Source organism: Rhinolophus sinicus, chromosome 18 (assembly GCF_057876585.1).
Source record: "Rhinolophus sinicus isolate RSI-liver-muscle chromosome 18, RSI-T2T, whole genome shotgun sequence".
NCBI lineage: Eukaryota > Metazoa > Chordata > Mammalia > Chiroptera > Rhinolophidae > Rhinolophus > Rhinolophus sinicus.
The window spans coordinates 111,166,546-111,188,136 of record NC_142518.1 but is presented as its reverse complement, the minus strand read 5'-3'; the positions used below and the strand labels follow the sequence as shown (position 1 = coordinate 111,188,136).

The 21,591-nt window shown below is 52.1% G+C and overlaps 2 protein-coding genes across 2 annotated transcripts; both read right to left on the bottom strand.

The window, feature by feature from the left end:
• Nucleotides 1-8,813: 8,813 nt before the first annotated feature.
• On the bottom strand, nucleotides 8,814-14,762 carry FAM50A (family with sequence similarity 50 member A). The gene is made up of 13 exons (XM_088794862.1): nucleotides 14,508-14,762; nucleotides 13,217-13,301; nucleotides 13,016-13,115; nucleotides 12,604-12,749; nucleotides 11,059-11,135; nucleotides 10,870-10,936; nucleotides 10,672-10,733; nucleotides 10,326-10,402; nucleotides 9,861-9,915; nucleotides 9,577-9,625; nucleotides 9,407-9,477; nucleotides 9,174-9,284; nucleotides 8,814-9,002 (listed from the first exon to the last, which is right to left on the bottom strand). The coding sequence occupies exons 1-13, from the start codon at nucleotides 14,616-14,618 to the stop codon at nucleotides 8,994-8,996; spliced, it is 1,020 nt and encodes a 339-aa protein (XP_088650988.1). The 5' UTR covers nucleotides 14,619-14,762; the 3' UTR covers nucleotides 8,814-8,993.
• A 656-nt stretch (nucleotides 14,763-15,418) lies between these two features.
• GDI1 (GDP dissociation inhibitor 1) lies at nucleotides 15,419-21,567 on the bottom strand. Its single transcript, XM_019719155.3, has 11 exons — nucleotides 21,207-21,567; nucleotides 19,941-20,048; nucleotides 19,694-19,793; nucleotides 19,411-19,545; nucleotides 18,739-18,937; nucleotides 18,339-18,470; nucleotides 17,742-17,841; nucleotides 17,120-17,291; nucleotides 16,680-16,824; nucleotides 16,511-16,565; nucleotides 15,419-16,421 (listed from the first exon to the last, which is right to left on the bottom strand). Exons 1-11 carry the CDS (start codon nucleotides 21,249-21,251, stop codon nucleotides 16,269-16,271), a joined length of 1,344 nt encoding a protein of 447 aa, XP_019574714.1. The 5' UTR covers nucleotides 21,252-21,567; the 3' UTR covers nucleotides 15,419-16,268.
• Nucleotides 21,568-21,591: the final 24 nt, after the last annotated feature.

Below are 21,591 nucleotides of genomic sequence, written 5' to 3'. Positions count from 1 at the left end.
GAGACCACCTGCTGCCGGGGCGCGGCCTCTCCTGTCCTGGCCCCTCCGGTACACACCAGCCAAGGACTCGCGGCCCTAGCTTAGGACACTCTTCCCGTGACGTTCCATAACCTGTAGGGCCCATGGCTAATAATATGCAAATACCCAGCGCAAGGATTCCAGCCTGTCAGTGATGTACACCTGGCCCCTTCCCCAGCGGGCCAGCAGACCCTAATCTGGGGGTTTCATTCCCTTGCTTTCTTTTTAAACAGTTTTGAGATATAATTCACCTATCATATCAGTCGCTCATATAAGTGTAACATTCAATAACAGTATAATCACAAAGTTGTGCAACCATCCCCACTATCTAATTCCAGAACATTTTCATCACGCCCTAAGGAAATCCCCATACCCATTAGCAGTCACTCCCCTGTCCCCTTCCCTTTAGCTCCTGGCAACCACTGATGTACTTTCTGAGCAGGATTTGCCTGTTCTAGACAGCTCATATAGATGAATTCAGACAATATGCATGTGTCTTTCGTGTCTGGGTTCTTTCACTTAATGCAATGTTTTCGAGGTTCATCCATGTTCTAGCATGTATCAGTATTTCACTTCTTTTTACGACCAAATAATATTGCATTACATAGATATGCAATATTTTATTTATCTATTCATCAATTGGTGGACATTTGGGTTGTTTCCATCTTTTGGCTATTGTGAATAATGGTGCTAGGAACATCAGTGCATGAGGTTTTGTGTGAACACATTTTCGTTTCCCTTCCACCTAGGAGTGGAATTGCTGGGTCACATGATAACTCCATTTTTAATGTTTTTGAGAAAAACCAACCAAACTGCTTTCAAAAGTAGCTACACCATTTTACATTCCCACCAGCAATGTATGAAGGTTCCCATTTCTCCACATCCTCGCCAGCACTTGTTATTATCTGACTTTTGTTTCTAGCCATCCTAGTGGGTGTGAAATAGTATCTTGTGGTTTTGATTTGCATTTCCCTGATGACTAATGATGTTGAGCATCTTTTCATGACCTTGGTGGCCATTTGTATGTCTTTTTTGATATATGAGTACAAAGAAATCTGAAATGTCCATTCAAGTTCTTTGCCTATCTTTTAATCAGGTTTTGGTTTGTTGTTGCTTTTGAGTTGTAGAAGTTCTTTATATATTCTCGATATTAATTTTATAAATATATATATGACTTGCAAATATTTTCTCTTATTCTGTGGGTTCTCTTTTCACTTTGTTGATAGTGTACTTGGATGCACAAAAGTTTTAAATTTTGATGATGTCTAATTTATCTTTCTTTTGTTCCTTGTGCTTTACTTGTCATAGCTCAGAACCCATTGTTTTATCCAAGGTCACAAAGATTTACCCCATGTTTTATTCTAAGTGTTTTATAATTTTTACTGTTAAATTTAGGTCTCTGATCCATTTGGGTTTAGTTTTAGTATCTGATGTGAGGTTGTGGTCCAACTTCATTCTTTTGCAGGTGGTTACTATCCAGTTGTCCTAGCACCATTTCTTGAAGAGACTATTATTCTATTCTTTTCCCATTGAATGGTCTTGCCAACTTCACCAAAAAAAAAAAAATCACCCCCCTTGGGAGATGAGGGTAAGGGAGATCGAATATATGGTGATGGAAGGAGAACTGACTCTGGGTGATGAACACACAATGGGATTTATAGATGATGTAATACAGAATTGTACACCTGAAATCTATGTAATTTTACTAACAATTGTCACCCCAATAAATTTAATAAAATAAAATTTAAAAAAAAAAAATCAATTGACAGTAGATATGTGGGTTTGTTTCTGGACTCTCAATTCTGTTCCATTGATCTTTATGTCTATCCTTATGCCAGTACCACACTGTGTTGAACACTGTAGTTTTGTAGTAAGTTTTTTGTTTGTTTGTTTTGTAAGGAGGGCACAACTCACAGTGGCCCATGCGGGGATCAAACCGCAACCTTGGTGCTACCAGCACCACGCTCTAACCAACTGAGCTAACCAGCCACCCCTTTGTAGTAAGTTTTAAAATCAGGAAATGCGAGGCCTGGCCAGGCCAGGCCAGGCTCCTGGAGCCCAGGCTGGGAAGTTCCCTTTGCTCTATGGGCTGCGCCCTGCCCAGGGTCTCACAGGGCTTGTCTACACATTCTTGTCCCCACCTTTCATCCCATATCTCAGAGTCTGCAGTCCTCCAACTTTGTTCTTTTTCAAGAATGGTTTGGCTATTCAGGGTCCTTAGCAGTTCCATGTGAATTTTAGGATGAGCTTGTCAGTTACTAAAAAAAAAATAGCCAGTGGGAATTTGCTAGGGATTGAATGGAATCTGTACATCACTTTGGGGAATGTTGCCATCTTCACAAGATTAAGCCTTTTCAGCCATGAACATGGGATGTTGTGATGATTAATGTTATGTGTTTATTAATTTCAATTTGGCTCATCTATAGTTCCCAGTGATTTCATCAAGCACTCATTGAGGTGTTGCTTAAGGGTATTTTGTAGATGTGGTCAACCTCAACAATCGGTTAAGTTTGAGAAAAGATTACCCTCCGTAATGTGGGTGGATGTCATCCACTCAATTGAAGGCCTTATCAGCAAAAATTAGTTTCCTGGAGAAGTAGAAATTCTGCCTCAAGACTAAATGTAGAAATCCTGCCTGAAGTCTCCAGCCTGCTGGCCTGCTCTACAAATTTTGGACTTGCCAACTTGCCAGCCCCCACAATCACATGAGCTATTTCCTCAAAAATAAATTGTGTGTGTGTGTGTGTGTGTGTGTGTGTGTGTGTGCACGCTCGTCTGTTTCTCTGGAGAATCCTGACTAAACAGATGTCCTTCTATTTATTTAGGTCTTCTTTCATTTCTTTCAATGATATTTGTAGTTTTCAGTGTACAAGTCTTGCAGTTTTTTTGTTAAATTTATTCCTATTTTATTATTCTTTTTGATGCTATTTGTCAATGGGATTGCTTTCTTTATTTCATTTTGGACTCTTCATTGCTAAGGTATAGAAATGCAATTGTTTTTTTTATCCTGCAACCTTGCTGAACTTGTTTATTAGCTCTAATAGTTTTTTAGTGGATTTCCTAGGATTTTGCATATACAAGAGTATGTTATGTGAGAATAGAGATAGTTTTACTTCTTCCTTTCCGATCTGGATGACTTTTATTTCATTTTGTTGCCTAATTACCCTGGCTAGAACCTCCAGTCAAATGTTGGATAGATTTGGTTGCTTTCTTTTTAATTTTATGATTTGAAATTAATCAATCCCTAGCAAATTCCCACTGGCTATTTTTTTTTTTTAGTAACTGACAAACTCATCCTAAAATTCACATGGAACTGCTAAGGACCCTGAATAGCCAAACCATTCTTGAAAAAGAACAAAGTTGGAGGACTGCAGACTCTGAAAAGCTGTAAAAATAGTAAAGAGACCTCCCGTGTACCCTTAACCCAGATTCACCAATACAAGCATACCCCATTTTATTGCACTTCTCAGGTATAGTGTTTTTTATAAATTGTAGGCAAGACCCTTCACCTTCAAAAAGATTATGACTTGCTTTATTGTGATACTTGCTTTATTGCAGTGGTCTGGAAGCAAACCCACAATATCTCTGAGATTTTCCTGTAGTTCATATTTTGCCCCATTCATATTTTGCCCCATTCTCTCTCTCTCTCTCTCTCTCTCTCTCTCTCTCTCTCTCTCTCTCTCTCTCTCTCTCTCCCCCCCCCCCCCATGGCATGTATACATATATAACATATTTATTACATATAAAAATAATGTTTTTCTGAACTACTTCAAGTTGCATACATCTTGCCTCTTTACCCCTCAATACTTTACTCCATAGTTCATAACCACAATATAATTACTATAGCCTCTTACATAACCATAGTATAACTATTAACATACAAATGTTAATACAATAACATTATTCATTCTAAGATCTCATTCAAATTTCACCAATTGTCCCCATGATGTCTTTCATAGCTTTGCTTTTTCTGATCCAGGATCCAGTCTAGGAGTCCATGTTGCATTCAGTTCTCATGCCTCTTTAGTCCCCTTGAGCCTGGAACATTCCTCTGCTTTTCTTGGCCTTTCATGACATGGACATTTTTGAAGCATGCAGGCCAGGTATTTAGAAGAATGTCCCTCAGTTTTGGTTTGCCTGATTTTTCTCTCATGATGAAATTCAGGCTGTGCTACCAGCACTGTCCCTTGGCTGTAAGGTTGGGCCCTTTCAGTGCTTATCAGGAGACACGAGTTGTCTCTGCCCCTTCACTGTGACGTGCGCTTGGAACACTGGCTAGGGTCATGATTGCCAGTTTCTCAAATAGCCAGTTACTATTTTTCCCTTTGTAACTAAGAAGTAGTTTGTAGGAAAATACTTTGAAAGTAAGTGAATATTCTGTTACTCATCAAAGTGTCCCCAATCATTGGTAATTTTTGCCTGAATCAATGATTACTCTGATGCTTGCAAAATAGTGATTTCCTCCCTCCACGGTCCCTCCTACATTTATTTGCTGGCATCCTACTGTCAGGAAGCGTTCCTCTGTTTTTCTATGTATTCATTATCAGTATGGAATTGTGGATACTGATTTTATTCAATGGATTAGACTCCATTATTGTAAACTATTTATTTTGATGCTCAATTTGTCCCAGATTTGGCCCCTTCGAGCTGGCTCCTGTATCCTTCTGACATGTCCCCATCATTCTTTAAGCACTTTATTCCTTTTGGCACAAGATCTTCGGGATGCCTCTTGCACTTTCCTCACCCCAGCCCTGGAATCAGCCATTCTTCTAAGGAGCCCTGGTTCCTTTTAGGGAGAATAATATTTAGAAACCAAGATCTAGGGGCAAGCTGTGCTCACTGCTACTGGGATGTCATGCTCTTTGGCACTTTCAGTGGGCAGAGGTGGGATGCGTGTGTGTGTGGAGATATCCATCATCTATCTATCATCTATCTACCTATCATCTATCTATCAATCTATCATCTATCTATCTATCATGTATGTATGTATGTATGTATGTATGTATGTATGTATGTATGTATCTATCTATCTATCTATCTATCTATCTATCTATCTATCTATCTATCTACTGGTATCTCCCATTCCAACTCCACAACAAAGTTCTTAGCCTTTGCCTGATCTATGGTATTTGTATCTCCCTTCTCCAGCAGCAGGGGACCTGGCTCCCCCCCATCAGCAATCTATGGACTCATTTGCTCCATCATCCAATGCATACAGAGCACGTTCAGAATAGCTGCACCCATGTGCCCAAGACAAACAAATCTACTAAATGGAGTTTGGGATTTGTCTGCAGGATTTTTGTTGTCTGGTCTCTTTTGCTATCAGACCGAGGGTATAAAGTAAAAGTGTTGTGTTTAAACTTTGCTTGGATAGTTTGCTTGTGTTTTTTTTAATTCCCCTTTAATATAGTTATGTTATTCATTTGAAATACACTTGGGGTAATTTCTGTTTGTATTCAATTTTTCCTCCCCTCCCGTCCTGTTGATTTTTTTTTAGTAGTAAAATAAAAACATGTGTCTAGAAGTCAAATTACACAAGAAGATATACCCAGGGGAACATCATTCCCTCCCATGTTCCTGCCACTCAGGTCCCTTCCACCCCCTGTAGGTAATCAAGTTCATTAATTTCCTTCTTTTTCTTTTTTCCTTTTATAATGAGCTTTATTTATGTACACTTTGAAGGGAAAAAATGACCCATTTTAAGTGTACAGTTCAATGAGTTGGTTTTTTACAGCAAAAAAATATTTGTATTTAGAATTAGCCAGCTGGACTCAGTGTAGATGATCCCAATTTTGCTGGCAACATCCAAAGTGTCGTAGTCAGGAGCCAGTCGGACATATGCCTTCTGTCTCCATCAGGCCTGATCCGGGTGCTGACCTCCGCCACGTCAATGTCATAGAGCTTATTCCCAGCCTTGCCGTCCACAGTGAACACAACTGTATGTTGTCTTCTGTCTTCTTCATGGCTGACTCGGTAGCTGGGGGACCTTGCTGATGGCATACTGGTCAGGCTTGTTTCTCTTGGGCACTCCCTTCCCAGGATATTTGGGCTGCATGCAGAGCCGCAGTGTCTTGGGCCCTCGGAAGGTGGGTGGTGTGTGGATCTAATTTTTTTTGTGTGTGTGTGGCTGTGGATGCCCTTCAGCACTGCTTTCTTTGCTTTTAGAGCCTTTGCTTTGGCATCGGCTTTGGGAGGGGCTGGGGCTATCTTCTTCGCTTTTGACGCCATCTTCATGAAAAGGACATGTCATTGAGTTTTGGCAGATGTTGAGTTTTGGCAAACGTGTACCTCTTTGTACCACCCTCTGGAGAAGACACGGACCATATCCATCAGCCGCAAGGCCTCTCTGCAGTTCCCTCACAGCCAGTGACCCTTCACCCAGTTCCAGGTGGCTGCCAGTCTGCTCGCCATCACCATGAGGACAGCGAGCATCTTTCCAAGCACCATTGCCAGTCCTACAGTTTTTTGACATGTGTATTCAAATCTTTGGCCTGTTATTTATTTATTTTGTTAATTAGGATGTTTGCCTCATTTTTATTGACTTGTAGGAGTTTATATATGTATTACGTATTCTGGATATAAGCCCTTGGTCATACAAGTATTAACTTTATTTTCTCCAAGCCAGTGGCTTGTCTTTGCATTTTCATGATAGTATCTTTTAAACAACAAAAGTTTGGATTTTTTATGAAGTCCAATTTATCAATTTTTCCTTTTATGATTAATATTTTTTGTATCCTGTCCAAGAAACCTTTGCCTAGCCCAAGGCGACAAAGATTTTCTCCCATGTTTTATTCAGATGGGTTTTTTTTTTGTTTCAGCTTTTACTGTTAGGTCTACAACCCATGTCAAAATCATTTTTCTGTAAGGTCTAAATAAGATGTGTGAGTTTCCTGTGGCTGCTATAACAAAGTTCCACAAACTGAGTGGCTAAATCAAGAGACATTTCTTCTCTCCCCGTTCTGGAGGCCAAACGTCTGAAATAGGGGAGTGCCCACCTCTGGCACACTGGTCCCCAGAAATATTGGTGACCACTCACTGACCTCAGTGGCCTCATGTAGTTCCAGAGCATCCAAGAGCAGCTGAGCTCCACATTCTCATGAATCGAAGGTCCCAAGGAAGGAGCCCTGGGGCTAGACAGTGCCCACTCTGCCCATGCCAGCCTTCAGGAGTGAGGCTGGGTGTCCCTAGCGGTACATTTGTAAGAAGCTTGCCCGCCAGTGCTCTTCCAGCTTGGCCACCACAGTCTTTACTTAGGACAAGGGGCTCCCTTGGGTGCCCACCCCATGGTGCAGCCTTTCCCACCTCTTTGCTGGCCACAAGGAAATGGGTCTCCTTCCATGACAGTCCCCCCCCCGCCTCCTTGACCTTGACCCCAAAGGTCTCCCTCTTGCCCACGCCCGACCTCCCCCGGACTGAGGGCTGCTCCCAGAAACCAGGTCATTTCCTGTCAGGACCCAAGATTGAGCCTCGAAGAGCTTGTTTTGCAGAGCTGTGAGGCCAAAGGAAACCATCTACCACTGGGTGAGCTGACTGGCTGAGAGGGGCTCCTTTTCCCTGGGAAGCCTGCTCTTCTGGTGGCTTCTCAAAGAAGGCAGGAGGGGGTTGGTGCAGAAGGCCAAACAATCCCCTCTCCAGGGTTCCCAGAGTCAAACAAAAGGTCCCATTGAGGTCCCCAGACTTACGCATGACCTAGGGTCAGGCCTGGCCACCCCCTCCCTGCTGTGCCCCAAGGCGCTCTGGCCTACTCTACCCTCCTCCAAGTGACCCCACATGGCCGCATCCCAGGGCCAGAAAGCCTGAGAGCTCCTAGCTGCTAGCCAGGCCTCCCCAGACTGTGGCTGAATGGGACACAGGGCCCTGCCCATGGAAGAGCACAAGAGCCTGTGTACCCAGCAAAGCCCACAATTTGCCAGGTAACTAGGGCCAGATCAAGCTGGGAAGCTCCCCACCAGCCGGGGATCTGGCCCTAGTGGGATCAGCTTGCCTTCTGGAGACAGGCCTGCCTGCCTCAGCTTATGCAAGGAGAACTGGGGAGCACCCACCCCCAAGCCACATTCGCCCCTTGGGGTTGTGACAGTGACTAGCGTCAGGGCAGTCTGAGCAGGTCACCCACAGCAGCCTTCCCGTGTTGGGACTGGGAAGAGATGCTGAGAAGGGCCCAGAGCAAGGAGGGCAAGGGTGGGTTTGCATAGCTGCGATAGCCATGTAGGGTGGCTGGGAGCCACAGGACAGCCCTGTCCTCTATGGAACAGGCAGCTAGGAGACACAAGAGTAGCCCCAAGGGCCTGGAATGGAACGCCCCTCCCACTCACAGTAAAGAACCACAATGCCACGTAAGTGCCCTGGGGAGGGCAGGCTAGCTGTAGAGACAGCTGGGTCTGCCAGGTCCCTGTGGGTTGCAAATGCCCCCCTTCTTCCTCCAAAGACTCACATTCCTGCCCAATCCCCTTCCACCATCCCACCCCACCAAACACACACTTTCTTGCCAGACACAAAGACCACAAATATTGTATGATTCCATTTATGTGAAACTTCCAGAAAAGGCAAATGCATACACACAGAAAGCAGACTAGGGGGTGCCAGGGGCAGGGAGAGACTGCTAATGAGTACAGGGTCCCGTTTTGAGGTGTTGGAAATATTCAACCCCTTTTGTGGTGAGGTGATATTTATACAATATTGTGAATGTACTAAATACCCCTGAATTGTACACTTTCAAATGGCCACAATGATGAATTTCATGTTCTGTGAATTTTATCTCAACAAATGTTTTTTAAAACAAAACACAGTACAGGTGCTCTGATTCTGACATGTACATTTCTTTACTGGAAAAGAAAAGAACAGCGAATGACAGCGTCCAGGGCAGGGGATGATCGGTCACGTCATGGGTGTGGGGAGCAGGGCTCCTGGAGTCCTGGAGACCTGGGCTTGTGGGGAGACTGGAGGAAACCGGGGGGAGCCAAGCTCTGCCTCTGCATTCACCGGATCTGGTGAGAGGACAAGGGACAGAGAAGGGAAGCTGAGCTGAGCAGGGGCGGGCTGGCCCATCAGTTATGGTCCTGTCGCAGCCACCCCCAGCCAGGCTGGCTCCATCCTCCCAGCTCCCAGCTCGAGCTAAGCAGCCCAGCACCAGGGCCACCTCAGAGGGGCCTCCTCACCGTGTACTTGTCCCACTTCTTCTCGGGGTCATAGGGCTCCCAGCGGCTGGCGGGGAAGATGTGCTTGTTCTTCTCATACCAGCTCCTTAGCACCACCTTGCCCGCATGTGACTGAAGGAGGAAGAAGGGGCAGGCCTGGTGGCTCAGGGCCAGCTGGGGGCCTGATTTCTCCAGTTCTCTTTCCCTCCACTGCTCTGCCCTCCCCCCGGCCCAGTGCCCCTGCACCCCTGTACCTCATCCTTCTCCACAGTGGCGTCACTGAGCAGCCGCACATCATCATGAACGTCGAAATTAAAGAGTGGTCCTGCAGGGGAAAAGAAGCGAGCCAACCCTCGGGCTGCTGCCCTCACAGGTTGGGGGCAAGTTGCTGGGGGAGGGGAGGGGCTGGGTCGGGCACACTCACCACTTTTCCCTCGCGCCTTGGTAACGATGAAATCATAGAAGCTGTGGTGCTAGGAGTCCAGAGCAGGAAAAATCATGGCTGATGACCCATCTCAGTCTCTGCCACCTGCCTGCCTTCCCGCAGGCTGGGCGTAGGTACAGCTACACACAGTGCGCCCCCCCAACCCAAGCCAAAGACCCAGAGCAGAGCGAAAATTGTCCCACAAAGCCCCGGGGCATGGCAAAGTCCACCACCCCTCCCACTACCACCCTGGCCCGGGCTGCGGGGAGAGAGAAGGGACTCACGTGGGGTATGATTAGGTCCTCCTTGATGTACATGAGCTGTTCCACCCCTGCTGACCTGAGAGAGAAAGGCAGGAGGACATAGATGGATAAAGAAGCGGCTGGGCAAGGAGACGGGCGCCAGAGCTGGGAGGCAGCCACGAATATTTTGAGGCAGGCTGCTGGTTTGGGGAGCCCTGCGAGAGCGCTAGCTGTCCTCCACCTCGGGGCTGAAGACCTAAGGCTGATGCTCCCACCTAAGCTGTGTATGCTGAGAGGGATGGCAAAAGGATCCTGACCCTCCTTTCAGGAGCACAGTGCCGGCATGCCACCTTCCCACCCAGGAGCAGTCATCTGGTGCGCCGCAAGCAGCAGCAACCACTCAGGGGTGCTGGTACCAGGGCTGGGGCTGCAGGCTCCACACGAACATGCGTGCGGGTGTACACGCTCATGCACGTGCACGTACATGCACGCGCGCACACACCCTACCTGAGCTCACTGAAGTCTTTGCGCAGGATCTCAAGCGCCTTCTGCAGGAACTGCTGCATGGTGTTGCCTTTTTTCATCTGCAGAGCAGGCCCGAGAGCCAGCATCCAGGACACCAAGGCATTGGAAGGGGAAGATGGAGAAGGGCTCTCAAGAAGGCAGCACCTTGCAGGCCCCTGCCAGGGACCCTGGAGCCCTCACTACCCCTAAAAGACCCTCTTCCCTGCTCCCCCCAGGATCCCGAGGGGCCACCCACATGAAGGGGCCGGCTTCCAAAGTTAGGATTAAAGCTCCTTCTCACTGAATCCCGGGGGCACTGGGAACAGGGTGCAGGCCCCACACTGCCCACCTTGACTGTCCGCCGGTGCCCAGAGCCATCCCAGTAACTGAAGGTGATTTCAATCTCCTCACCTACAAAGCAGAATTGCCACTTAGCCTCCAGAACCAAGTGTCTCCAACCCCCACAAGACCCCTGGGGCTCAGCCCCCAGCCCCAGCCTCTCACTGCAGCAGGCCGGGTCACACGGGTCCCATTGGTGAGCACTCACTCTTGATCTTCTCCTGCTTGGCTTCCCATTCTTGCCGCAGTTCTTCCCGGAGCCGATTCTCTTCCTCCTGGGAGAGGAAATGGGTACAAGAGACCGCCCAGGGTTGCTCAGAGGGCATGCAGGGCTTTGTTCCCCGAGCAAAAGCCTCTGCCAAGGTCAGTGCCAGGACTGGGGTCAGGCTGCCTTTACCTCGCGGTCTCGATCAGGCAAAAAGCTTGTGTCCACATCTGGGTTTTTCCCCAATTTCCTCTTCTTCATGGTGATCTCTGGAGCCAAAGAACACACAGGAATCAGCTGCATGATGGGCCCTGGTTCCAGGGCACCCTGGACCTTTGATGCTCAGATCTCAGCTTAAACGCCACCTCCTTGGAGGCTTCCTGGGCCAACCTGGCTGGGACACACTGCTCTCTGCTCCCAGCCACAGCAGCCTGCACTCTCCTCCCAATAGGAGGTCTGACAATGAAGTTCGTGAACTTGTTGCAACAATGTTGCTAACCTTTTTTGGTATTACAGAGATTATTCATTATGACTTTGTACCAGCTGGACAAACAGTGAACCAAGTTTACTATTTGGAAGCGCTGAAAAGGCTGCGTGAAAAAGTTAGACGACCTGAACGTTTCACCAACAATTCATGGCTCTTGCATCACGACAATGCACCAGCTCACACGGCACTGTCTCTGAGGGAGTTTTTAGCCAGTAAACAAATAACTGTATTGGAACACCCTCCCTGATCACCTGCTCTGGCCCCCAATGACTTCTTTCTTTACCCCAAAATAAAGGAAATATTAAAAGGAAGACATTTGGATGGCATTCAGGACATCAAGGGTAATACGACGACAGCTCTGAGGGCCATTCCAGAAAGAGTTCCAAAATTGCTTTGAAGGGTGGACTAGGTGCTGGCGTCAGTGCGTAGCTTCCCAAGGGGAGTACTTCGAAGGTAACTGTAGTGATATTCAGCAATGAGGTATGTAGCACTTTTTCTGGGATGAGTTTGTGAACTTAATTGTCTGATGTTGTACCTGTGGAGAGCTACTGTGTTTCCCCGAAAATAAGACCTAGCCGGACCATCAGCTCTAATGAGTCTTTTGGAGCAAAAATTAAAATAAGACCCGGTATTATATTATACTATGTTATATTATATTATATTATATTATATTATACCAGGTCTTATATTAAAGTAAGACCAGGTCTTATATTAATTTTTGCTCCAAAAGACGCATTAGAGCTGATGGTCTGGCTAGGGCTTATTCTCAGGGAAACACAGTAAAAGGTGCCCTTGCTAAGGGACCTTCACCTTGGTCTCCACTGCCAGCAGCTGGACAGGAAACCCATCAGCCGTGATCTGGAGAACCTCGGAGGATTTGAGGCATCAGTGCCAGTGTCTGAGGGAGCAAAGGCGCCTTTGCTCTGGAAAGGTAGGGTGCCCACAAATGGGTGGGTGCCTGGGGGAGGGCCCCCTCTGCAGCCTCTCACTGAAGACTTGGCCCCTTACCAGAGGCCATACACCTGGCTCTGACTCACTCTGTCACTAAAGGCGAGCACCTGCCCCAACTCAGCTTGGCACACAGTGCAGACTTGGCTCTTACTCTCCTGTCCCAACATGCGACATTCGGGACCATGAACATAGTGGGCAATCAAGGCTGGGTGTTGGATGTGCCTGTTCACTCTAGAGCCAGAAACCCAGGACAGCGCTGCAGGCAGTGCCCCTCTCTGGTGCTCCAAACCTGCCCTCACCTTCCCTTTCCAGCTCCTCCTCATACATGGCCACCTCCTCCTCCTCCTCGCCTGCCTCCTCTTCTTCCTCCAGGGTGAAGGACAGGCTGGAGATCTTCCGCTTGGCTTCCTTCTTGCGCTCCTTCTCCCGCAGTTTCTCCAGCTTCCTGCCCAGGCACGGGTAACCATCATGCACCACATCCCCACCCTGAGGCCCCTTCCCTGACCCAGAGCCACCTGTGTGCTCAGTGTGGGGCACACATGGTGCAGACCCTGAGGAGTCCTACTGCCCTGGATCATTTCAAGCTCATGAGCAGGGCTCTGATTATGACACAAGGGTCTCCCCTTCAAGGGGCAGGAAGAGCCTGACCGGACCCCAAACACTAGCTACATCTCAAGGGGGTGGGGCTGCTGTGAGGAAGAGAGGACCCACAGCTGCAGCTCCTTCGACTGCTCCTTCTTGGCCAGCTGCTTCTCCCGCTCCTTCACCAGTGCCTCTTGCTTGGCCTTCATGTCATTCAGGGTCACAAGTCCTATGAGGCGAGGAGACAAGAGGGTACGGGTCGGTCACCCAGAGCCAGCAAAGCAACAGGCCTCTGGGTGCAGGAGCGGGGGGCATGTGTGCTTGGCTCACCCACGGTGCTGGACTTGAGCTCCGCCTCCACGGCATCGTAATGTGCAGAAAACTTCTTGTCAATGTTGGATTTCATGATGTTCTCCTGCCAGGAGGGAGAGTAGCGGTGAGGGCCACCCACCCACCCACCATGGAAGTGGAGACCCCGGCCTGCGTTCCAGTCCCAGATATGCCCCTGGCCTCACTATGTGACCTTGGGAAAGACACATGCCCTCTCCTCGGTTGATGGAAAGTAGCTCTGCAAGGAGCTTCAGTGCGGAGGGAGTCAAATGGGGTCGTTTCCCTGTGACCTCTGAACTGCTGTGGCCCCTCCACGCTTTGGGCTGGTGACCAGGGCTCCCTCAGCCATGGACTCTACTACCTGCATTTGATGTTTTTCATAACCAGCCTTTAAGCTGCAGGTCTGGAGACTCAAGCCAAGGGGTGACAGCAGAGAGTGGAGTGGCCAAGGTGCCTAGTCCCCCAATGAACAATGGTGCTCCCTCTCTGCTCCATATGTTGCCAACAACAGCTTCCCATGAGGCATCCTCACTCCCAGCCCAGCCCCATCCCACATAGGTCCCTCTCTGGCCAGTGGCCTCCAGAGGATGGTGCCAACAGAGATAGGCACCTCTGGCTGGCCAGAGGGTCAGCACTGAGACGGAGGATCTGGGCACAGCATGAGCTGAGGCCACTTCCTTGTGCCTGGCTTCCACAGTACATAAGGTAGGATTCTGCTCTCCCCTCCTGTCATGAGTCCATGCTCTTCCAAAGGAAGTCTCAAGTAAATGCCTAGGAGGAGGGATCCTTCCTTCCTGACCACCCACCACCCACTCGCGTAAGCCCTTTGTGAACCACTAGCACCCCTAATGCTCGTGCCTGCCTTTGCCACGGCGCAAAGGACTCTGGAATGAGCCTCACTGGCCAGTGGATTGGCAGGAGCCTGCGGGACCTGCCCTTCCCTGTATCCATTGGCTCAGGGCAGAAACCTCGCTCTCGGGGCTGAGGGGACAGAGCCAAGTTGCTCTGTGCCCGCGAGGGGCGCCCCAATGTGACCAATGGAACCACTGACTGTGGCTCCCTCCAGTTGGAGGCTTGTCACAAGCTAACTCAGCACAGCCTTCTGGGACCATTTTACAGATGAGCAGACTGTCACTGGCTCGCTTCTGCCTCTTGCTGGAAGTCAGCAAGAAAGACTGGAGCCGGACCCAGCCGTCTACCCCCGCCGCCCGGGGTCGCACGGGGACCCAGTGGGCCGGGGCAGTGGTTGGTGCGCATGCTCGGAGGCACCCCGGCCTGGCCCGGCCCGCACCTCGGCGATCCGCTGCTTCATCTGCTCCATCTGCTCGCGCTGCTTCTCCCGTTTCTTCATCAGGTGCATGGCGCGGCCCGCCTCACTCGCGGCGCCCTTGTATTGAGCCATGGCGGCGGCGGCGGCGGCAACAGCGGCGGCAACAGCGGCAGCGGCCGCGGCGGCGGCAAAGTCAGCAACGGCAACACTAAGCCGGTAACAGCGGCGGCGGCAGTCTCGGCTGCCGCGCCGACGCAGTCGGTGCAGTCAGCAGAGGCCCGCGCCGTGACGTCTGCCACCAGGGAAGGCGCGGCGCCCCGCCCCGTCACGTGACCGCCTGCCGCCCCGCCCCATCCCCGCAGACCGCCCGAGGCTGGGCTCGGGTCCTCTCTGCTTGCTGCTCTCCATCCCCAACCTCCCGCGCTCGGACCCTCGGTTACCCGTCAATTCCTCAGCATTAACCCCAGGCCCAATACTGGGTTCCCAGTCCTACTTCCTCCTGTTGACCCCAAGGCTGGACCCACGGACCCTCCACTTCCTTGATGTTGACCCAGCCTAAGGCCAGATCCCACACCCTGCTGCCTCCCTGCCTGAGGCCGCCCTAGTTCCCCGCTTCCACCAGTTTGACCTTCACCCAAGACTGGACCCCAGTACCCCGTTTCCCCAGACCACGGGGCTGGGCCTGTGTCCCCTCTGCCTCCTCCTTAACCTGGAGGCAGGGATCCTGCTCCTTCCACTTCAACCCCCACCCCAGGCCAGACCCTTCCCTGTTTCCTTCACATTGAACCCCAAGGGTTTTCCTGACGAAGAAAATGACATTTTTATAGCCATCAGGAGGCAAGCTAAGCTAGAGTCTGGAACTCACGACAGCCCAGGAAGCCAAGGCCCTGCCCAGTGCCCAGCTTTTGGGAAATAAAACTCGAGATCTGTGCTTCGGTTTCAACACAGTTTTATTGGGAGGTTTTGTTTCCTGTGAAATACACTAGAGGTTGGGGAAGGGCACACATTCACTTTGCAAGATAAGGGTTTCCCACCACTAAGGGGAAGGTGTGGGGCGGGGCACACTGGGGTCTGGAGCCATTTTCCCACCTCCTGCTTTGCTCACATTTCTTCTCTCTCAGCAAGTACCAGAGGACACAAACGAAAAAACAAGAAACAAACACAACAAGCTCCACCTCCGACGGGGCCACACCCAAGCCCTCTCCCCTCCCAGGCTGCCCAGCCGGCCAGGGGAGCTGCTCCACAGCCCCAGGCCTCACCAGCAGACTGCAAGGGAGGAGCACAGCATTCCCTTCTCGGACGGGGTGGGCAAAAGTTAATAACTTAGAATAAATTAATGGGGTTGGGGGGGAATGCAACTTTGTGCTGGGAGGGCCCCTTCTCTCCAACACGCAAGCGAGTTGGGGGGGGAGGCGGGGGCACCTCCAAAGGCCACTACAGTAGGGGGCAAGCGGTGGGGTCAGAAGTAAGCTTTCCTTTCCGTTTTTCCCAAACAGAGCAGAAGAATTAGGGGTGGGGGGAAGAGATACACACAAGGAGAGGAACCCTCTTTTCCCAGGATAAGGAAGGGCCAAGAAAGAGGATGCTATCGAAACCCCCGTCTCCCAAACCGTCACTAAGATTAAGGATTTGGTCAGTGTATCAACAAGGTGGGTGACAGGAATGTGGTGGGGGAAGCAGAGAACGCTGGAAACAGGGTGCCCAGCCACACCTATCTCCCCAGTCCTGGAGAACAGACACAGAGGGGGGAGAGGGCACCCGGGGCTGGGGTAGGGTCAGCAATCACTGGTCAGCTTCTCCAAAGACATCGTTCTGTTTGCGCTTCATGTTCTCAAAGTCAAAGGCGGAGCCTGCCATGCGCTTGTAGATGTCTTTGATGTCATTGCAGGTTGTCTCAAAGTGTGTGGTGGCATCATAGGAGCAGGAACAGAACACCTGGAAACAGCCAGAGCCGGGGCCCAGAGTGAGTTGGGCTGGGGCCCTGGGCAGGAAGCCAGGAGCCGGGGCCGGGAGAGGCTGCTTACCTGGCTCTCAGAACCATCATCGATGGGCTCGTACAAGTCACTGATAGCCACAAACCTAAGGGGCAGATGGAGGGGAAGGGTCAGGCCTCCAAACCAGCCTTGCCCTCCCTGGTCCCGGTGCCCCCACTCCCCAAACTCCTGGACTCCCTTCTTCCCCCCAGCCACTCACTTTTGGTCAATGGGCTCCAGGAGCTCCAGGGCCGGTTCAACCTCCTTTTCGGGCTCGGCAGTCTCCACTGTGGTGCTGGCGATGGCGATGTACTTGCCCTGAGCAGCCACGTTGTGTGCATAGGAGATCATGCACACGTAGATGTCTACCCACAGAAAGGGCTCATTAACTCGGGCACACAAAGGGCTCCCGGGGGCTGGGCTGAATTTGGGCCTACCTGCCCCTCTCCAGCCTCGTACAGCAGGCAGCAGCCAAGATGCTGCTCTCATGAAAGGGAAGAGTCCAACCACCCAATCCCTAGGGCCCCAAGACATGGGGACTATGATGCAGGTCCCCATTCCTCCGTAGAGGCATCAGGCAGAGAGCCCCAAGGCTGATGGGAAGCGGCAGAGTCACCCCAAAGATAACACACTGGAGGAAGTCAGTGGGGCTTGGCCTACCTGACTTCCTGTTGACCTGGTTCTGAGGGATGATGATTTGGCAAGAGTTGGCATCATTGGTGTTCTTGATGGGGTGGCTGAGGATACAAATGATGCGGATAACCTGGCCAGCCTTCCGTACACGGTCTGGAACGTAGCTGGGGTCACAGATCAGCTGCTTGCATCGGGCCACCTGTGAAAGCACCAGAAAGTCCTGTCCCCATCCAATCACCACCCTACGCGACATGGTTGTGGGGACGGGCCCACAGCTAGGGCTGACAGCTCCGGCAGGCAGGGCACTGCTCGGAGCTGCCACCACTGACTGCCCCTCCTGTAGCATACAGCTTCATCCTGCATCTCAGGGAGGTATACTCCGATATGCAGGGCTGGGCAACCCCTCTGATGAGATGCTGTGATCAGGTAACACTCCCTGCACCAGTGACACGGCCCATAGGCTGATAGATACCTCTCACCAACAGGAATGGCTATGTAGTCTTCTTCTGGAGCCCCAGTACCCAGCCCAAAGCCCTCACAGCTGAGTAGCAGCAAACCCAGCAGAGCCAGCGTCACTGGGAAGAGAGCCGCTAAGGAGAGGAACAAGCCCCGCTCAGACCATCATGACTGCACTCTGGGGAAGGCTTACCTCTCCCTCAGACTGCACACCCACCACCTTGCCATTCTCCATGATGATGTCGTCCACAGGTTTGTTTAGCATGTATGTCCCCCCATAGATGGCACTCAATCTGGTGGGGAGAGTGATGGTGAAACAAGGACCAGTAGCACTGCACCCTCCCCCCACCAGCACTGGGGTGCAGAGAGGGCTGTCCCAGGTGGGCAGAGCTCAGGAGAGCCAATGGTTCTTCCCGGCTCTGTCGCCAAGAACATCCTGCAAAGGGCTAACATAAGGGTGGCATGAGGGCACAGCTCCTCAAGGAAATGGTCTGGGGAACAAAACAGAGGGCTCTGGGGAAGCCCCGACTCAAGGTTCCAAGACCCCCAGCCCAGTCATATTGCTCCCTGACTCAGGCCAGGAGCTGAGCAAGCCCGATCTGTGGGGGTCTGGCTCTTCAATTCTGCACTTCAAAGCACTGCTGCAGGCCCGGCTCCCAAGGAAAGTGCCAAGTAAATGAAAAACAAAATGGGAAAGTACAAAATGCTATGGAAATGCTCAAGGGGGTCGTTTCCATTCTTAGCATTAGTCCTACTCAGTATTGCCAACTGAAAGAAGCCATGCCCTCACCTTGCAAAGCCCTGAGGCAGCTCACCAAGGCCATAGAGTGGGTATAAATATGGGCTCTTGCCATACCGGGCCAGGGACTCGCTGTACAACTTGATGCGGTTGATGGTCTCAAGACAGGGCTGGTCCAGGTAGCTGGGGGGACAGGGTCAGGAGAAGAGGCTCCAACAGCAACACCCCTGGCTCACCCCCACCCAGACACCAGGCCGTGTTCCCCCCACCTTCAATGGCCTGGGGAAGACTATGAGTGTAACCCAGGGAAGGAATGGAAAAAGCGACAGGTGAGTGTGTGACTGAGTACAGAAGATGTGCAGGATAGGCTGAGGGCGCAGCAGGCAGCAGTGGGGAGGGCAGGGTGTAGGCTGGGCGAAGAACGGTTTGCCATGCCAGCTTCCCAGCTCACTCATCAGTGCGGTAGAGCGCCAGGGCGTGGCCAGTGAAGTCGATGACGTCCTGGCCCAGGTCAAACTTCCGGTAGACTTCACGCATGCTGGTGCTCTGGGGATCGACACCCTCAAAGGTCTTGGGGTCGTTCTCATCAAAGTTTGCCACAAACACCAGGAACTTGCGGAAGCGCCGTTTCTCAAACATACCCATCAGATCTGCGGAGATGATGAGAGCCTTCGCACCGAGGCGCGACCCTCTCCTTCCTACTAGGCAGGCCAAGAAGGCAGGTATCCTAGCTCCCAGTTAAGTTCTCTTGCTAACTACCGTGTGACCTTAGATCAACACCCTTCTGCCCTTCTCGGCCTCAGTTTCCCCATCTGTACAAAGAGGGGGTTGGGCTGGACAGGCTCTGAGGGCCCTGCAGGCTCTGACACTGGGGATGCTTCACTGGTCAGGTGGAGGCCCTGTCAAAGGTTGAAGTCATTCAAGCAATCTCCCCTCCACATCCCCTCTGCACATGGACTTCCCTCCCGGCGACCAGGGAGGCACAGCCCGGGGCGGTAGAGGGAAGACAGAGCAAGGGGCTTCTGGTACTGCACGGAGAATGTGACGGTGGGCAAGGGGTGCCCTGCTCTGAATGGCTGCCCCCGCCCTCAGGATTCTCTGGTTCAGGGGACCCTGCACTCACTGGAAGCCAAGGCTTCAGTCTCTGTGGACGGCACTTTGTAGATCTTGCCCCCCTTGTAGACAAAGCTGCCTTCTACCACCTTGAAGTCCAGGTAGCGCGTCACCTCTGTGTACAGTAGCATCTTTACCAGCTGCCCTGCAGGGCGGTGATGGGAAGGCAACAACATCAGCATGGCTCCTTCCAGAAGCTCTAGCTGCTCTGGCGGCCCCTTCTATGGAGCCCAACACTCCTCTGGTTGTCCCAATCACCCCCCCACACACAATACCGCATTCATCTCCCTCACCGTTGGCCATGAGGAATTTGGGGATCAGGTCAACATTCCAGTCGCGGCCCCTGCCCATCGACTCAGGAGGCCCCTCCAGCAACTGAAAACGCTTATACAGCTGCAAGCAGGAGGGACAGAAAGAAAGGTACCTTAAAGATCTGCGGAGGTGCCTCCCCCACTCGCCTGCCCAGAGAACCTGGGGAGCTGCTTCAGTGCCCTACGTGAGAGGTTAACGAGGGACGGGCCCAGGTGCAGGTGGCCTCACCTCCTCCAGGGGTGTGATGGAGGAGCTCTCGCCCCCATAGTAGGGGTTCCGGTCCATGTGCAGCACTTTCTTCCCGTTCACGGACATGATGCCCGACAGGATGCATTCCTGGGGAAGGGGCGACATTGGCTGCACTCCCACCTGCCCACATTCCCACCAGCAGCCCTGATTTGTTCCCCACCCCAAATCGGAGAGAAAAGCAAAGCAAATGGACAGCTCCTTCCACCCCAGGCTAGTTGCCTCCCCTAAAATTGGAGGCAACAGAACCAACCGACCAGTCTCCTTTATAACCTTGCTGGGTAAAGGAGTGAAAAAGAAGAAACCGTGGAAGCATGGAAAGAGAGTGTCCAGCAGACACACGGATGGTCTTCCAGCAACTACCACACCAAGAAAGTCATCTAGCTCCATAGAGTAGCGGGAAAAGACAGGTGAGGCACAATGAGCCGCAGACAAGACCCAGCTGGACAGGGAAGGCCCCCCAGAAGGGAAGTGAAGCACGGACCTGGAATCGCTGGCCCCACCCTGGGCTGCTCAGTCCTCCAAGTTGCCCCTGACCCTGAGGAGCCTTCCAGGCCCGGGAAGAGGCTTCTGCGCCCGGACTGAGGGAGATGAGTTTTTCAGGGGAGCGGTCTAACGGGGTTTGAGGGAAGGGGGAAGATAAACACCCTCACCAGTCACTGTCATCAGCTCAAGGACAAAGGCTGCAGACACTACTCAGCCTGAGGTCCCCATGGGAAGACCAGGGTGGGGTAACGGGAATCTGGTCAGTGCCCCTACTGCTGCTACTTCTGGAACATTCCCTGGGTCCCCGGGCCACATAAAAAGCCAGGAAGGATGAGGACCCAATCTGGCGAAGCCCTCTGACCTGAGGTCCTTGTACTTCATCCCCACCAGGATTAATTAGCGCAAGATGGGTGGGGATGCTGGACGAGTGAGAGGTGCAGGCGATGGGCGGGGGCCAGAGAACACTGGGGGTTACCGGGCCGAGTGGAGGTGCGTTATCCCGGGCCGAGGTGGGGAGGATGGAAGGGTCCAGTGGTCAGAGTCCCGGGAAATCGAGGAGGCGGAAAGGAAGGGGGTCGCTTCTTGGAAATGGGGCCACAGCGGTGGGTAGAGGTGACGTCGCAAGGGGGGGTGGGCATGGAGCTGTTTTTTCGGGGATCCGAGCGCCGCGGATGGCACTGATGGGAGGATGGGGCCCGGGGCGGCAACGCCGCGGGGAGGATGGGGTGATGCGGTGCCCGGGGCGCCGGAGGCCGCACTTACGGTGAGGCCGGTACCCAGCACGATCACATCGTATTCCTCATCCATGGTCAGAGCTCGGTGCCAGCGCCGTCGGCTCCTCCTCCTCCTTCACCACAGCCGCCGCCGCACTGGACCAAAGATGGCGGCGCGTCGGCCGACGTCTGACCCCTCCGCCGCGTCAAAGAGTCCCGGCCCCTCCCTGCGCCCCGCCGCGCCCGGCCCGGGCCACCGCCTTCCAGGCTCGCCTCCCGGGAGGGCTGCCAAAGGAAGGGTCCCAGCACCAGCACGGCTCCGCAGGCGGCGCCGCTCGCGGAGAGCCCAGAGGGGAGTGCAGCGGGGCGGGGCGGGCTGGTGGCCGGTGCTGCGACCGAGGGATCCGTGCGCGGGAGCCGCGCGCGCCCGCCCC

Bases quoted from the DNA above. Each gene is read 5' to 3' on its own strand.
- FAM50A (XM_088794862.1), bottom strand. From the start codon at position 14,618: ATGGCTCAATACAAGGGCGCCGCGAGTGAGGCGGGCCGCGCCATGCAC. The intron at 13,116-13,216 runs GTGAGCCAAGCA...CTCGCCTCATAG, and splicing joins GCTCAAGTCCAGCACCGTGG to GACTTGTGACCCTGAATGAC. The intron at 9,478-9,576 runs GTGAGTGTGCCC...TTTCCCCTGCAG, and splicing joins CAAGGCGCGAGGGAAAAGTG to GACCACTCTTTAATTTCGAC.
- GDI1 (XM_019719155.3), bottom strand. From the start codon at position 21,251: ATGGATGAGGAATACGATGTGATCGTGCTGGGTACCGGCCTCACC. The intron at 20,049-21,206 runs GTAAGTGCGGCC...CCCCTTCCCCAG, and splicing joins TGCTGGGTACCGGCCTCACC to GAATGCATCCTGTCGGGCAT. The intron at 18,471-18,738 runs GTGAGCTGGGAA...CTGTCCCCCCAG, and splicing joins GCGCTCTACCGCACTGATGA to CTACCTGGACCAGCCCTGTC.